This window comes from Euprymna scolopes, chromosome 6 (assembly GCF_053919585.1).
Source record: "Euprymna scolopes isolate OS-2025 chromosome 6, ASM5391958v1, whole genome shotgun sequence".
In the NCBI taxonomy this organism is placed as follows: domain Eukaryota; kingdom Metazoa; phylum Mollusca; class Cephalopoda; order Sepiida; family Sepiolidae; genus Euprymna; species Euprymna scolopes.
This window is the reverse complement of record NC_136487.1, coordinates 87,388,057-87,406,031: the sequence shown is the minus strand read 5'-3', so window position 1 is coordinate 87,406,031 and position 17,975 is coordinate 87,388,057. Positions and strand designations below refer to the sequence as shown.

General features: G+C 33.5%; 1 protein-coding gene across 11 annotated transcripts in view; it reads right to left on the bottom strand.

Annotated features, from left to right (window-relative positions):
• Positions 1-17,500, bottom strand: part of LOC145277764 (uncharacterized) — a 513,076-nt gene extending 495,576 nt beyond the window's left edge. For all 11 annotated transcript variants that reach the window (XM_080129496.1, XM_080129499.1, XM_080129500.1 and 8 more), the window contains exon 1: positions 13,432-17,500. In XM_080129496.1, coding sequence (XP_079985622.1) covers positions 13,432-16,456 — 3,025 coding nt within the window. In that variant the 5' untranslated portion in view covers positions 16,457-17,500. The remainder of the gene's footprint in view (positions 1-13,431) is intronic.
• Positions 17,501-17,975: the final 475 nt, after the last annotated feature.

The following is a 17,975-nucleotide window of genomic DNA, read 5'->3' as shown; positions in this document are numbered from 1 at the left end:
GTGACTTATTATTTTTTATTGAAACCAAAAATGTGAGTGCCAAGTACTAAAACGAATTTAAAAATATCCTTTTTGAAACATATTTTAATTGTGAAATTAAATCCACCAGAATGCATTTTTATGTGAAAATAAACAAAACTATTTACTTTTTTACATTACACATTCGTAGGTATCCACAACTGATATTCTAACTCATATAATATTGAATTAGTTTTATTTTAAGAAGTTTATCTTTCAAGATGCACCATTTCATTCATAGATAAAGTAATAGGTCTAAGTGAAACGTGAAAAGAAATGCATCCTTCTAAGACCACGTTGTACAGGTAACGGTACAGAATAGTTAATACTCGAGAACTTGTAATCCAAAACAAAAGAAAAACACATAATTCATATAAAACGCATTAGAATAAAATTCTCTACCATACCTGGCTAAGTTTAACGCATGGAAGATTATTTTACATGATAAACAGTATAGAATAATTAACACTTGCGAGCTTGTAAATAAAATAAAAAAGGCAGAAACTGCCATTTTCTTTTGTGTCGAATTGATTTGTGAGATTCTTTGTAACAGTATAAAATCTTACAAATCATTTCCACGTATTAAAACAAGGCAGGTTCGGTAAAGAATCTCATTCTAATGCATTTTATAAAAAAATATGTGTTGTTGTTTTTAGAGTTTTCGAGTATTAACTATTCTGTACCTTTACTGGCTGTATAATATCTACACTTGACGATTTTGAAATTAGATATTGTTATTTACATGTTTGAAACTCTTGCAATTTACGCGTTTCGACTGCTGCACTCTCCGACCTTTTTTGAGCACCTTTTGTTATAATTGGTAACCTTCTTTTATTCGAGCCACTGAAGTAGAATGCTGTTATTCTGTATGTCATGCTTTTTAAATATTTTTTTTCTTTACGATTAGACAAATACTTATCAAGACCACAAACCACTAAAGGTTAACAAGACAGAATGGCTGTCAGTAAAAACACTATGAAAGTACTAAAATTGATCAATGCAGTATGAACTAAATTCAATTACTTATGGAATAGTTTATGACAAGTTGATGTTGGATTTAAAGACAATTATGTTGTAATCTGCAGGGAAACATTCCTGCAGTAGTGTGTTATAAAGCCCTTCTCGAATTGTTGTATACCATTATGATGATATAGTTAGATATAAGGATGAGAAAAATTTTATAAAAAAAAAGAGATAAAAACGAAGGCTCTGAAATGCGTATTTGCTCACTAGAACTGTTCTGTTGAACTGGGTAAGTCTCTGGTTGGGGAGTCTTTGTAGGGGTAGGTCTGTAGCCAATTCGTTATTAATTACATAATTACATCATTAATTGATATAAAGGTATTTATACCCGTACATTATATAGTTCTTTATTTTGCTTTATCTTAGACTCATGATTCAGAGAGAGAGAGAGAGAGAGAGAGAGAGAGAGAGAGAGAGAGAGAGAGAGAGAGTGCTATATATGAAAAGCTACATGCCAACACCTGTGTTCGCCTTGCCTCCCACCGATTTCTGTCCCTCACTTCTTGGTCACGTGGTCCCTGACTTTCACTTCCTAATTTTCACCCACGATTTCCTATGCATGTTATGTCAAATTTTAACTTTTGACTCTCTTGACAACTCATTTTGTATCCTTCTTCATCAAGGCCACCTCGATATATAGCAGTATTAGTTTTTCTTCTTAAATTCCTTCAATGAGGATTATGGTCATAATCGTTAATGGCAAACAGCATAGCGGCCAAAATGTTATGAAAAAAAAAAAAATGATAACAAGGAAAGGAAATCTTTCAGCAACACATAATATCTAACTTAAAAAGATTATTTTTTACAGTATTGCGCTAATATATTAGAGAATTAAAAAAGCATCTTAGTAAAATTAAATCGAACTTTGTGTTAGATTATTTGGATTATTATTCTCATCTTGGTTATTATTTTCACAACGTTTTGGCCGATGTAAGTTCAGACCTTCTTCAGGTACATCTTTAAAAATTTGAGAATCTTTATGTCAAACTCAATTATTTCTACAGAATTTCAAACAAAACAGATCATATGTAGATTGTTCTTGCTCCATCAGCCATAACCGGGTAGTAGTGTTAATTATCATATTCTTAGTTATTATCATCTGTAGTAAGGATTCAACTATCAATCTCCAGAAACCTGTCACTCAATCAACGCCTTTATCCGTTGCACCAAGTGCCCATACTACTGGTGATAATAGCTAAGGATAATATAACAATTAACACTTCTACTTGCTCATGGCTGATAGAATGAAAACAATCTACACCCATGGATTAAATAAATGCTTCAGGATGAAATTCCTACAGATTTTCAAGTTCAAAGAGATGCAGCTGAAGAAAGTCAAAGATTACATCAGTCGAAAATATGAAAATACTAACCATCCTAATTTGAAAAATTTCGAAATATGAAATAGAAAGGTGTTGGACTTTAAAACTAATAACAATGTCAGAAATAAAAATGTAAAATTTGGATTATCCACACCTCTGTTCTCATCTTGGAGGTTATTCTCTCATTCTCTCACAAAGTTTCGAACAAAGTACCAACCTTCTTCAAGTACACTTTGTTGAAATGAAAAATCTGTAAAAAAATTTTGAACTGAACCATTTATTTCATCTACAGATGGAGGAGTTACATTGTTCTTGGTCCATCAGCCATTACTGGTTAGAAATCTTAAGTATTTCTTAATCATAATCTTAAGATCTCCTGTACTGATTTGTACTTTGTCTTTTGCATCCTGTGTCCACATAGACCCTGGCTCAACGGATAAAAGTGCCAAGTATAATCAATTCTAAGTGACAATCTTCTGGAGGTTGAAGTTTCAGAACTAAGAATATAATAATGAATTTTTATAAGACTTCTACATGGTTATGGCTGATGGGACGAGAACAATCCATTCACGAGGATTGAATAAAGGATTTAGTGAAATTCTGTTACAGATTTACAAATTCAACATAAAGATTGCTGAAGAAAGTCGGAGTTTACATCAGGCAAAACGTTTAGAATAACATCCAAGATGAAACCAGTAGTTCGAATAATCCAAATGATCAACCCTCATCTAAAAACTTCCCCAACATAAAAATGTACAACTTGTTCTAATGTTTTTTGTTGTTTTATTTTTATTATTTTTGTAAATGTTTTTATGATATGCATTTCTTGATCTCCGACTGGAAAACAAAAGGAAGGAAAGGTGTTAATGATGATTAAAACTAATAACATCAAAAATGTTCAGTTTTTATACTTTTTTTAATCAGTTTAGAATACATTTGGTAAGAAAAAAGAGAAATGTTGAACATTTAAAAAAAATATAATTGAAATTAAAATTAAAGAATATAGCAAAAAAAAAAAAAAAAAAGTGTTCATAATTTTTTTAAATATGCAAATCGAGTTTTTTATGACAAGAATCGGATCTTCCCACAGACATCAAACTCATATCAAATGAAAATGTTGAAATCAATTTCCTAAAATATTGTATTAAACAAAAAAGTCTGAATATCAATCAGACATTATTATTGTTATATCCACACAGCAGTTATAAATATGTTTGGGGTTATTAATGATATCAGATATCATCAAATCGTAGCGGCTAAGCAAGCAGTAAAAAATATCTAGGTTTTACATTTTTTTTAATTCTATTTTTTCTTTTTTCCCCCTTAAATTCACAGTTCTCTAGGAAGACGATATTGTGATCTTAAAAAAAAAACTTATTAAAAAAAAAAATTTTTTTTTTTCATCCTGACTTTATATAGCTTTTCGATGTAATGATTGTTCTGTTTTTTTGTTGTTGGTTTTTTTTTTCCGAATGCATGGAAGTTTGTCAGTTTACAGAAAATGCATGGTCACTAAAAGTTCAAATTTTTAAGATAAAAAATAATCATCAATGATAAAAAAAATAATCAAAGTTCAAAAGATCACAGATTATAGGAATTCGATCCATAAAATAGGATGTAAAGTATTCCATAGCCAATTAAAAAAAAAAAAAAAAAAAATACGCACACGCACACACACACACAAAACAATTTTTTGTTCCATTAAACCTATACACATTTTTGTTTTTTTCTTTTTAGTCAAGTAAATATAGGGTAACACCTCCTTCGCCTTAAAAAATGATACATGAAATTCACAATATTTCTACAATCCAACCATATTTGGTGCAAATAAACTTCAATTTATGCCTGATAAACCACCAAGTTTCAGTTATGAATATCCAACAGTCTTTATTTTAACATTCAATGATATGCCACAAATATGCACCCTCTTCAGTTCAGAAAAGGTCATTATCACTAACTTCATAGATAAAAACCTGAGAGGTTATGGTTCAGTGAATGTGAAGCTCATTCAGTATTATACCTCCTACTGATGAAACTATCAGTGTCCCTGCATATTATTTAACAACTATAAAACAAACAGTTAGACATTAATAACTGAAAATTAGTGGACAAGTTAGGCATCGACTGAAATATTAGGTTGGTGCCAAAATAATGTCGTTTTTTTTTAATCAGATATATATACGTCAAAAAGTGACATTATTTTTGCATCAACCTAATACATTTGTATCAAAAATGGTTGGATTACAGAAAGGATTTTGAATTTTATTAATGATTAGACAGGTGGCATTTTTTTAGCAGGGTGGTGGAGAATCATCCAGTATGAAATATTAGTTAAGATAAACACTCACATATAGGCAATTTAGTTGAAAAAAAGTAGGGTAACCTTTTTAATATACAGGTGATACTTTAAATAGTCATTTAGTAAAATAAAAATAAAAATCTATTCTTCAAGTGGAAGGGGTGTGGGGTATGGCTACGATTATTGAGAGAATAGGAACTGAATGGAAGATTTACCTATATTTCCTCTTCTCAGTTACCATGGATACGACAAAAGACAAAAGCATCAATAATTTTCTCTTTTTAAAAAATTTTTTTATTTATTTATTTTTTTTTTTTTAATGAGTACCATACTTTGGGGTAATTGTGCTAACTAACGAAAAGTGTTCTTTATATGCGTGGTTGCCAAAAATTTTAGCAATTATGAAAATATAGCCAATTGGAATTTAATTACTAGTCATTTTTCTTCATAATCCCTAATTTTCATTGTTTCATGAATTATATGTATTCTATTTTGAGGAAAATGATTTTTTTTTTTTGCAACATTATTAGCTGGAAACGCTAAGCTCTAGTAAGATATGAATAAAGTTGCCTGCATACTTCAAAATACTATCACTTATTCTGGTCAGTACTATAAGGTATGTTCTGACAAACATTTGAGATAATAACCTGAAGCATAATACCTGATATGTACTAATGGGGTAACTGCGCCATCTTTGTAAGGGGTAATTGTGTCATTTTTATATCCTGATATTAATGCATATATAATAATAATAATTAAATAAAGAGTTTTTTTTTTATTTACAGGTAAATTCGAGTCGTAACCACTAAAATGGTGCGGAATTACAAGCCCCGTCACGGCACAGATGAGACTTTTCAAGTGGCACTAATGAGGGTGTCTGATCGCGAGTCAATCAACAGTTTCTCATAAAATGGGCATACCCAGGAGATCATTACGTGAGAGGATTAGTGATACTCGGCCAAGTAATGTTACTGGAAGACTTGCTTCCAGAGAAAGAGGATTGTATAGTAGGTCATGCTGCTGCCCTTAGTGACTTTGGGTATGCTTTTTACAAGATTGAATTATGCTATTTTGTTAAATTCTATTTAGATAAAGCTGGTAGGAATGTAGTCCAATTTACAGACAATTTGCCTGGGATGGATTGGGTGGATGCATTTATGAAAAGATACAACTGACACATCGTGTTTGTCAAAATATTGGCAGGAAGCGGGCAGCAGTATGTGTTAGTGAAGTGGATAATTTTTTTGATAATCTTAGCGTGTCTCTCGAGGGTATCCCACCTGAAAACATTGTCAATTTGGATGATAATTCTAAGGGGAAAAAACTAGTGATTAGAAAGGCTATTAAACATGCTGAAAGGGTAATGAATGTTTCAAAGACTTCCATATCGGTTATGTTTGCTTGTTCTGCCAGTGGGAGTGTGCTAGCATCTTATGTTGTTTATAAACGTGAATGCCTCATGGATAATTGGTTTCTAGGTGGTGCAGTTCATGCCACATATAACAGAAGTGAATCTCGGTGGTTCGATAACTACTTGTTCACTGACTGGTTCAAAAGAGTTGCTGTTTCATACTTCCATCGACTACGGAATTACAAGCCCCGTCACGGCACAGATGAGACTTTTCAAGTGGCACTAATGAGGGTGTCTGATCGAACACTCAAGTGTTATCATTGGGGATAATTTGAGCACCAATTTTGGTGCAGAAATATTGCAGATCTGCAAATCAGATATATATTCTAGCCACCTAATAGTACTGACATCTTGCAACCCCTTGATGTAGCTGTTTATGGGCCTATGAAAAGTGTATGGCGTGAGGTTCTTACCGACTGGAAAAAAGGACAAGAGAAGCATTATACCGCCTTACCGAAACATGCATTTCCAGGTCTGCTTTATAACCTACTAGAGGGGATGGAAAACTTTTTAGAACTTGCTAAAAGTGGGTTTCGGGCATGTGGTATTTACTCATTGAACAGGAATCGCATAATAGCAAAACTGAAAAAGACACCAGCTGAGTCACCTTGAAAAATTGCCAGCCCCTTAGTGATTGACCACCTGAGGAAGCTCAGGGAGGATGCATCTCAAAAACCACAAAGAGCAAAAGCCAAGAGAATTCAGGTAGAGCCAGGCAAAAGTGTCACTGTTGCTAACCTACAAGCATCAACTTCTGGGACACCCTCGTGAAAGCCGCCTACCAAGAAAATTAAACTTGCCTTGCAGAGACTTGTGCACGAGTCATCTGACAGTGACGTGGATGAACTTTCAGTCAAATAATGACACTGTCGTTGATCTAAATCCTACAGAACCATTACAGATTGAAGAGTTTGAAAAGGGTGACTATGCTTTAATGCACTATCAAGGTAGAGGCAAAAATAAAGACTATCATTTTATAGGCACTTTATTGAACTTGATTGAAAATGTTGCCTGGGATGTTCGGTACTTTCACAAAGTAAAAGCACAGAAAGTGATGGCTGGGTTTCTAGCATTCCAAGAGCCCGATGTCCCAGATATTACTGTAACACCAACATACCAAATTATATTAAAATTTGATAAACCTGAGTGTGTGTGAAGAGGAAATTAATTTTTAAAAGATCTTTTCAGTGCTAAAGGTCTCATTGTATCCTAAATATTGTAGGGTATTTTGTGATCCTGTCAACAAATTGACAGTTCATTTCTTCTTGACTATATGTATGGTAAAGGAGTTTTGTTCATTTTATATTGTATGTTCCCAACATTGTGTCTTATTTTCTAAAAATTAACTTATTTCTGATTTTCTAGAATATTTTAATATTCTGTTTCCTGTACTTTGTGATCTTTATTTGAAGGACTAAAAATTGATTTCAAACTGTTTTTGCACAACATACTTTAATTTTATATTGATTGGGACAGATTATCCCATGAATGGCGCAGTTACCCCAGAGTATGGGGCAACTGCGCCATCACGTTTATTCCTTATATAAATGTACTAATAATAGGTTCACCAACTTCATTTTTTTAGTATACTTTCTAAATTCATATATCTTTACTTTGAGATAATAAACTAAATCTAATCACTATTTAACATTAGTAATATAAAAAAAATTACCAAAAAAAGCAGTGCAATTGCCCCAAAGTAAGGTATGTACAACTTGGCTTTTCCTCAATGAATTTAGTTTTCTTCTCTTTTCAACATTTGTTTCATTCACTCAAAGGTCTCAGCATACATCAACGCATCTGAGACTACACTGGTGCTGTTATTATTATTATTATTATTATTATTATTATTGTTGTTGTTGTTGGGCATTCAAGTAAGAGCCAAAAAAATCGAAAACAAACAAAATATATAATAAATAACTTTTGCCAAATGCAAGAAAATTATATTTTTACCGGCCTGAATAGTTTTAAAGTCCTGAAACTCTTTCAAAATTGTCTTTTTAATTTCAATATAAGATTGCATCGCTATCTGTCTCTTGAATACGGTAAAATTCCAAGGTGCTCAATCAATCTGCACTATTGTTATTATTTAATTTTTTTAAAAATAAAATTGCTTACCTTACCACTAACTCTAAGTTCGAGTGGCAACCCTACCCTGGACTTAGGATTAATGGTAGGATAAGCATTTTTTTTTAAAATGATCTTTTAATCTGATATTAGTGACCATCTTCAAGCAAAATCGGCTGCCATTTTTTTTTTACTTACTAGTGCTTGTCTTAGTGAAAGTGACAACAAAATCAGAGATGGTAAATCTTACAATCAGTTTCCATACTTCAAAATTATACAGGTCAGTAGAAAATTACATTTTCTTGCGTTTGGTAAAAATTATTTGTATATTTTGTTTGTTTTTTGGGTTTTTTTATTTCTTGGCTGTAAACTATACTGCCTGAATGTTTATTAGTGTTATTTTCATTAGACATGTGAATAATGATATTGATGCTTTGGAACTTTCTTGACTGTTGCCATTTCGTTTCGAATAATCTTCAATTTGTATTGTCCCCTCTTACCAATGTTAAGTTAATTTTGTACCCGGTATTTTAAATTCTTTCAGGGAACTCATTTGTACCAGACATTTTAAATGTTTTTTCATTGATAATATCATTTTTGATTTCTATTTATTTATTGTAATTGTGTTCTTTCTCTCCAATAAATGATTTTTGCAAAACATTCTGATAAATTATTATTCTCCAATAAATGATTTTTTTCCGAAACATTCGTCATGGTCTTCTAATCTAGCCTGAACTAGGCTGAACTGGCAGTCACTCAAACTTAGGGTAACTTGTAAAAGAATTTTGTTAACTACTCTAAAACTCGAGAATGGTCCGAAAATAAGGCATCACTTTATGTTACATTTATACATAATATTGATCTCCCACTTTAAATTCTAAATTGTTTTTTTTTATTGTTTTCCTTCTTTCTGATAATATTTTTGAGAATGTTCATATATAAGTGCCTAAAAATGTAGAAACTATTCTTTTTTAGGGGTTTGGGAGTTTAGAAGAGTATGTGATTTTATCAATGTGCAAAAAAAAAAAAATTAACGCATTTCTTGGTCTGGTTTAATTTTTTTTTTTAAGGTAAAGAAAATAACATGCCGTTATAGAAATAGGCTATACAAAAACCCAAATTAATTGAAACAAACTTTCTACAGTCATTAAATAAAGTTCAAAAGTACCAACATTTTAAAGGTCAGTTGCTGTCTAGCACCATATAAAAGAAACTAGATGTTTTTTACCTATTTTGTTTTGGAATATTTGGAACACTTTACAGGTCAGGAGCAGGACATAAGTTTGAAATTCCTAAATGTGGTAAGTGTAAAAAGGGGAGATAAATATGGAATTAGTGTGTGTGTGTGTGTGTGCGCGCGCACACGTGTATATGAGAGAAAAAGAAAGTGAGATATATGTTTGCATTTTCATAAGACATATTCATATAAATGACTTGGAAGCAGGAAATATATATATATATATATATATATATATATATACATATATATATATATATACATATATATATATATATATATTCTTTTCTTCCTTATATTTTTTGGTATTTAATATAATTTTCCAAATGTAATCACCACTTGTGAGGGTAACAACAGCAAGCCATTCCATGAAACTTCACTTTTGTTTTAATAAAAAGAAAACTCCAATGTATAGCCATGTTTGCCATGTTTTACAAAGTACCACAAGATCTGCAGGTTAGAATGTGATCTCTCATGAATTAAAAAGAAAATTACAATTTATTTTTTAAAATCATTTTACAGATATTTATTTATACGCGTACATTTGTTCCAGCGATAATCCAACAAGATCGCCAAATAAACACCCAAATATAAGTGATTGATGACAATGTATGTGAGTATTAGGTATCATTGTTGTGGCGATAGAAAGAGGGAGAAAAATAGGCAATTTTTGCTTCATATATACATCTTTTTTTATATGTGATCCCAGGACATGTTTGTATATCAGAATGTAGCAATGGTACATTATAGTTAACAATGAGAAAAGGAGTGAAAAAAATTCAACAAATACCTGCTATTAAACTCAAGAAAAATTACTTTTATACCTATCTGTATATTTTTTTTCTTTTTCTGAAAGTGTTTTAAAGTTTATTCATACCGATAAAGTGATAATTCAAAATGGCTGCTGCCACTTTCCGGAAATCAATGAAGTTTAATTATTTTTCTTTTTTGATAATATCTCGTTCTAGTTATGTAGAAAATTTTATTGCGTTTGTAATAGTTATTTGTTGCATATTTGTTTTATCAAGACGAAAATCCCATCAATTTGTGTTTTCAGCTTAAGTCAATGTACAACCATTTTGAATTATCATTTGAATGATGATTGAAATGAATAAATCTTAAAACACTTTCTGAAGAAAAAAATGTAAGTAGGGGAAAAGTAACTTTTCTTGCATTTGGTAACATTTATTGAATATTTCTTTATATCTCTTTTTTTCGTTGTTAACTATAATGTATCTTTGCCCATAATGTATATCTATTACTGCACAATCATTGTCGAATAAAATTAAAGTTACCACAAGACGTGGTCAATTCGTTGGCATTTTCTTTCTCTTTTTCTTTTTAATATATATAAACAAAAAGGAAGAAATCTGATGCTTCCCCAACCAAACGCTGTGCGTCAATAAGAAAAAAAAATGCATGAATTGGAAAGCAGAAACTGCAGTTGCAGAATCTTCATAAACAGTCAGTCAGTCAGCAGTTTGTTGTCTAGCAGAACAACGGTATTGGTAGTAACTATGTTTATGTTCCAATTAAAAAAAAAAAAAAAAATGAAGAGAAAATGTGAAAATAGAGTTAAAACAAGATGCTGCCACAAAGTACTTGACCTTTCCGGCTTTGTGTAAAAATAGTCTTGGTATGTGGGAACCATTTATAGCCAACTAATTAACCCTTACACAGACTCAGAATAAAAAACAAAAGTACACTATTACATATTTACACATATACGTATGGATAAATGTACCAAGGTGACACATACAATGTTTCTCATTAGGCCTGTTAGTAAAGAACATGTATTTGGAGGGGGGGCGGGGGGGTATTCTGCAGAAACATTCAGCAAAAGAAAATAAAAATATGTAACCAAAATTTTTCATTCATAAATAATAGAAATTTCTAATTGGAAAAAAAAAAAACCAAATTTTCTTTAAACTTACAAAAAATAAAAACTACTACTATGTTTTGGTTTGTGCAAAAATATTATTGTGCTAATTTAAAGGGACTACTGTTTTTTTATTTTATTTTATTTTATTTTTTTACATTCTTATACATTAGGACGATGCTTATTCATCAAAAAATTAAAAAATGAGATTCTACTTTTTTGGCAAGTATGCACAAACATCTTGAAAACTTGGCAATAATTTTTTTTTAATGATAAAACAAATTTAGATTTTAGATTGGGATATCAGTTTAGTATATAAATTTAACGTAAAAAGATCACCCATTTTCGATCAGATAGTATTGACATGTAACCATTTTCTAGCTTCAATTAAATCCTTTTGAGGGGTGAGGCCATCCGGACTTAGTGTTAATGGTAAGCTTAAGGTAGGCATGTAACATTTTTGTTTTTACTGCCAAGTTTTCCGGACCATTTATTAGAAATTGTGTACTTTTATCATGTGCATACATTAAGAGATTTTGCTTTCATTGTACCATGGCCTTTCGTGATACGCCCTTAAAATGCTATGTGGTTAGAAACTCCTTGTTTGAAAAGAGGTGATCATTTTACATAAATGTATACGCAAAACTGATCTCCATTCAAATTTCTAAAACTTTTGCGATGTTTTTACTACAAAGTTATTTTCAAGGTGTTTAATCATCTAAAAAAAGAAAGAAAATAGAATCCCAATTTTGAAGGGTGTATTAGCAAAGTCTTCATGTATAATTCTTTTTTCATAACTAATGTTAAAAATAAAAACAAATTGTGTTATGAAAAAAAAAGGGAAAATGCTAAAATCTAATTCTCTCAACTAAAATATGTTTTTATAGTTTTGGAAAAGATTAAAATCTCATAAAAGGGAAGTAACTGCCCTTTAAAATATTTATATGAGTTTTAATATAGTTTAACAATTTGAGACAAAACAAGCTAGTAATATTCATAAAAAAAACAAGTTATCAAAGATCATAATATGCACACCAATGTTTAAAAATAAAATATGAAAATAACTATACAGCAATTATGATATAAAAAGTAAAAATTATTCCAATTAAAAAAAAAAATGGATATTTAAAAAATATTTTCACAAAAATTAGATTTTTTTTATATATTCAGTATTGCATTATGGTTTATTTGTTCAGTTTTAAGAAAAATATGGACAATATATTATTAGCTTTAAATATCAACATGTTTGAATGTTTTTTTCCTCAAATTTACTTTTTGTAAAAAAAAAAAAACGGTGAAAATTTAAAAGAAAATCCTCAACTCATAATACTGGAAAGCATGCTTGATGCATAATGTTTGGTGAGCTGGGGAGCTTTTTTTTTTTTCTCTTAAATATAAAACAAAAAGGAAAAAAAAAAAAAAAACAAAAAAAAAACAATGGACTTTTCTGCAGGGTGTCACCACAAGAAATATATGCACAAAAGTCATTTACAAAAATTTAATCAATTTTTTGTATATGCATTAAAAAAAGTCGAGTCAATTAAAATGGTAAAGAAGAATCGTGACATTTCAAATACGATTATGCCTTTTTAGCAGAAAAGAATACCTAGAACCACAACAGTCAGCAGCCATTGTCACTGACTTCAATTCCAAAAATGTTTTGCACGTGCGTTCTTCAAGTCTGTTGCGCACTACTTGGTGCATGTTTAGTATATTCCCAAGGAATATAGAGGAATCATAGGCATGTGTGCATACAGATAGACACACACACACACATATATATATACATACATACGTATGTATGTATGCAGAGACATACATAAATATGTATGCTGCATGCGTACATACATGTTATATATATATACATATATATATATATATTTGTTTAAATCGTTTTTTTTACATTCACTTTGTATAAATTCTAGAGAGAGTCACAAAGAAAAGGTCCCCTGCAGCAAGTCCCAATATTACAATCCAGTGGCAAAGAGTAGCATGCGAACATTCAGGCTAATAGTAGTAGTAGTGGTAGTAGTATAGTAGTAGTAGTAGTAGTAGTAGAAATGTATGTCTGTCGTAGTAAGCTTTTTTTTTTGTTTGTGTTTGTTTGTTTCAGGAGGGGTAACTCCAAATATAGGACACACTAAAAGACAAAGCCGGTAAACAACTATGGCATACCTTCCAGTGTCTGGACCTGATTTTCTCCATTTGGAAGTGACTGTATATCCTGCGAAGAACTAAGCTCGTTATCCAACTCATTCTCGGAAAGAGTTGCAGACTTTTGTGCAGGTGACGCCTCCATTACAGCGGCAATTTCTGATTTCACACTATCTAAGACAGATTCTACAAGATTGGCAGCAGTAGTGCCGGCACTCACTTCTTCACTGGGACCAGTAATGTCTATTGGTTGTTCGGGTCCGTTTGAGACAATTTCACTCTCAGCAACTTCTGTAGTTTCATTGTTTTCGATAACAGGTAAATTCTCGGCGGCAACGTCAGCCTTCTCTTCTTGGCTGATTACTTCTGCCGTTTCAGTTTCCTCGGGTGTTGATGTTACCACTGCCTCACTAGCAGCATCGCTTTCTGTTTGTTCTAAACCCTCACTTATAACAGCAGGAATGGTAGATGCCTCGGCCAATACGTTATCATTTTCAACCTTGGAATCCACGACCTCTTCACTTTCAGCTTCAACATTTTCATTCATTGGTACATCACATACTTCTGGTTTTTCACTGAGTGTTTGCTCAACAGGTTTTTCTTCTAATTCACCTTCTGTCTCTTCTGATTTAATTTCTTCTATACCTTCAGGTACAGCCTCAACTGGTTGAGTTTCTTGTACACCTTCGGGTACAGCCTCAACTGGCTCAGTTTCCGGTACAACTTCGGGTACAGTCTCAACTGGTTCAGTTTCCGGTACAACTTCGGGTACAGTCTCAACTGGTTCAGTTTCCGGTAGAACTTCGGGTACAGTCTCAACTGGTTCAGTTTCCGGTACCACTTCGGGTGCAGTCTCAACTGGTTCAGTTTCCGGTACAACTTCGGGTGCAGTCTCAACTGGTTCAGTTTCCGGTACAACTTCGGGTACAGTCTCAACTGGTTCAGTTTCCGGTACAACTTCAGGTACAGTTTCAACTGGTTGAGTTTCTTGTACAACTTCGGGTACAGTTTCAACTGGTTGAGTTTCTTGTACACCTTCAGGTACAGTCTCAACTGGTTCAGTTTCTGGTACAACTTCAGGTACAGTGTCAACTGGTTCAGTTTCTGGTACAACTTCGGGTACAGTTTCAACTGGTTGAGTTTCTTGTACACTTTCAGGTACAGTCTCAACTGGTTCAGTTTCCGGTACAACTTCGGGTACAGTCTCTACTGGTTCAGTTTCTGGTATAACTTCGGGTACAGTTTCAACTGGTTCAGTTTCTTGTACACCTTCAGGTACAGTCTCAATTGGTTCAGTTTCTTGTACAACTTCAGGTACAACCTTAACTGGTTCGGTTTCCTGTACAACTTCAGGTACAGCCTCAACTGGTTCAGTCTCCTCTACAACCTCGGGTAGAGCCTCTACTGGTTCAATTTCTTGTACAGCTTCAGGTGCAACCTCTATTGGTTCACTGACAGGCGCTTCAAGCAGAGGAACTTCCTGCTTTCCTTCTTCGACAATAGGTTCAACATTCTCTTTTGAAGAAAATTCAACTTGCTCATTTAGCATTAAGATGTCTTCCTCGTATGCACCCTTAGGGGAAGGTAGTGCAGAAGGAACCTCAGCAGTCATCATATCAGCAGCTAAGATTTGACTTGCTTCAACTTGCTTTTCATGTTCACTCTTAAATATATCTTCTGCTTTTTCAACAACTGCCTCTTCTCCTTCCACAGCAGGTGGAGGCGGAAAGTTATTCGGGGAGGATTCAAGGAGGCTATCAACACTTGTCTCAGTGATAGCTTCTTGCACGGCACCACTATCCACACTGGTTTCTTGGAGATCATTTGATGGCACAAGCATGGCATCAACACTTGTCTCGGTAATATCAGCTTCAGCAATTTTACCACTGTCCACACTTGTCTCGGTGAGATCAACTTCAACAGGGGCAACAGCTGCCTCTTCAACAACAGCAGGGGCATCCGTGGATGACTCTTGGACAAGTTCCTCCACTTTATTCACGTCAACATCTGAAGAAATTGCAATGCTTGGTTCTTGCACAACTGCAGCATCATGTTCTACAGTTACTGGAATTGCTGCATCTAATAACGAGCTTGGTACAGATTCTTTGGCAGTTGTAATAACTTCAGAAATACCTTCTTCGACAACGGGCATCACAGTTTCTTCGACCTTTGTAGATATATCAGCTGTACCTTCCGCAACATTCTGGGCTGCTTTCTCTTCGGCAGCTTGTTTTGCATCGTCAATGACCTCTTCGATAGTTTTGCTGGATTGTTCGGACTTTTCTTTCACTTCGGTAACAACATCTTCCTTTACTTCGACAATAGGTGTGGATTCAATTTCATTACCTTGAGCATCTGTAAATTTGCTCACTGATGACGTGACCATACTTGTGTACTCCTGGGTGCTACTGCAACTTAGCTTGCTGACCGATTCGCTGGCGCTGCTTGTGTGTTTCGTAATTGTCTCAGAAACGTCACCGCTAGTCCTATTAATGGTCTCGGAAGCGCCGCTGCTCTGTTTGCTCACCTTTTCTGAGGTACTGCTTGAAACCTTGCTCACCTCACGGGTGACCATGGTCTTGCATTCTTCTGTTACCGATTTGACCACTTCAGATGCTACTTCTATAGCAGTGGCATTAATATCATCACTAACAGCCTTATTTTCAACTTTGTCACCCTTTGTATCAACATGATGTGAAGTTGTATGTGTCTCTGTAGTCACTTTGGTGACAGTAGTTTCGGAGAGGGCAGGTTCTTCTATTTTGACAGAGGACGCCGCCATCGCTTTGGCAACTTCCGCAGTCAGTGAATCATCCTCTTTTGGCTCGTCTTTTACACTGTCCATTTCTGCGTTGGTATCTGGAGCCGGTTCTTTAGCCGCCACTTCTGTGGCATCATCAGGAAGAAGTGGTTCCTGGGCATTTTCTCCACTGCCGGCTGCTGGACGTTCAAATAAAACATTTTCCTCGTTTTTCTCAGCAGGTTTATCCACTAGATTCTCTTCCTCGGCTTCTTTTTTGGCATGTTTTCCTAAGGAACAACCCATTTTAATATTTTGAAGGATAGGTAATCTTTCTTGAAGAATAGATAATCAATTCGAATTAATAATTTTATTTTTTTATATGCAAAAAATCACCCGTTTTTGTTCTTTTCAAAATGCAATGAATCAAGAAAAAAAAAAAAAAAAAAAAAAAAAAAAAAAACAAACAAACGAAAAACTATTAAAAATTATCCAAAGGGGAAAAAATAAATTCCGTATAAGAGATTACTTTTTTTTGTTGTTGTAACGATGGCACTCCACAGAAGTATACCTCCGTCTCCTCTTGAAATAGAATAATCATAAATTCCTCATCCAATGAAAAAAAGGTAATTCCGCCGGTTAGAGTATTCAATTATCCAAGTTAGTTTCAATCCAGGAATTTCTTTTTAGAAATTTAATTTTATGCAAAAGGATGTTTTTAACACCAAATAAATGGTATCAACAATACCTTGTTTTTTTTTGTTTTTGTTTTTTTGTTAAGTACAAAGAATTGTCGAAATCAGAAAGGATGAAGAAAACTAACTCACCGTTAGGAAGAGCAAAAGAATTCGTTTGACAAACAGAGATGGAATTCTTATGTGCGCACACACACACGCACGCGTTAAAATTGGTCGTATTTTTTTCCACAATAAAAATCAACAATTACTGCACAAAAAGCCAGGATAATTACTTGATTTTTGTGTTTTAAATTATATTTCTTTCCGCGTAGATAAAAAAAATAAACAAAAAAAAAAAAAGAAGAAAAACGCCGATTTTGTAGTCACGAAAATATCCGATAATTACGGAACAAAAATGTAGGAATCTGACCAGTATTGGTAAAAATGTGATGAAAAAGAAAAAGGTGCTTCTCTGTAGTGTAAAAAAGGAAATGGTATTTTTTTTTTTTTTTTTTTTTTTACTTTTTCCAATATTGGGAGCAGAGCAGAGGTAGTTCTTGTTTCGCGTGTATTTTTCCCCCTCGTCGGTTTGTGAAAGTTAGATCAGTAACACCTCTGGATACATTCTAACATTGTTCAGTTTTTAGTAACGATATATTTGAGAACTGCGTGAGTGCCTATCCACGGCTAGGGTGCAGTCTGTTAAGAACCAGGCAGTGTGGTTGACTGCTTTGCTGGGATGGTGGAGGGAGAGATAGAGAGTACAGAGTGAGAACAGAGAACGAGAGGGAGGAAGTAGAGAAAGAGGGGGAGGTAGAAAAAAAGCAAGAGAAGGAGAGAGACAGACAGAGGGAAGTCTTAGGGTAGTTATATGTTTCTATCTGCCACTCCTTAGAATGCACGGAGAAAATGATAGCACGGAAAGAATTGTCGAGGAGGAGCAAGACGAAGAAAAAGGAAAAAGAGAAAGTTTTCCCATCAGTAGAATTGGGCACAGATAAGAAGATGAGATCTATCTAGTCCGAGGATTACTGCTGCCTTGGCGGTACTGGTGATGGAGGAAAAAGAGGAAACATATATCATCATCGCACATGAGAAGGTGTAGCTAGCTATATGCGTGCATGCGTGTGTGCGTAGTAGACGTAGCG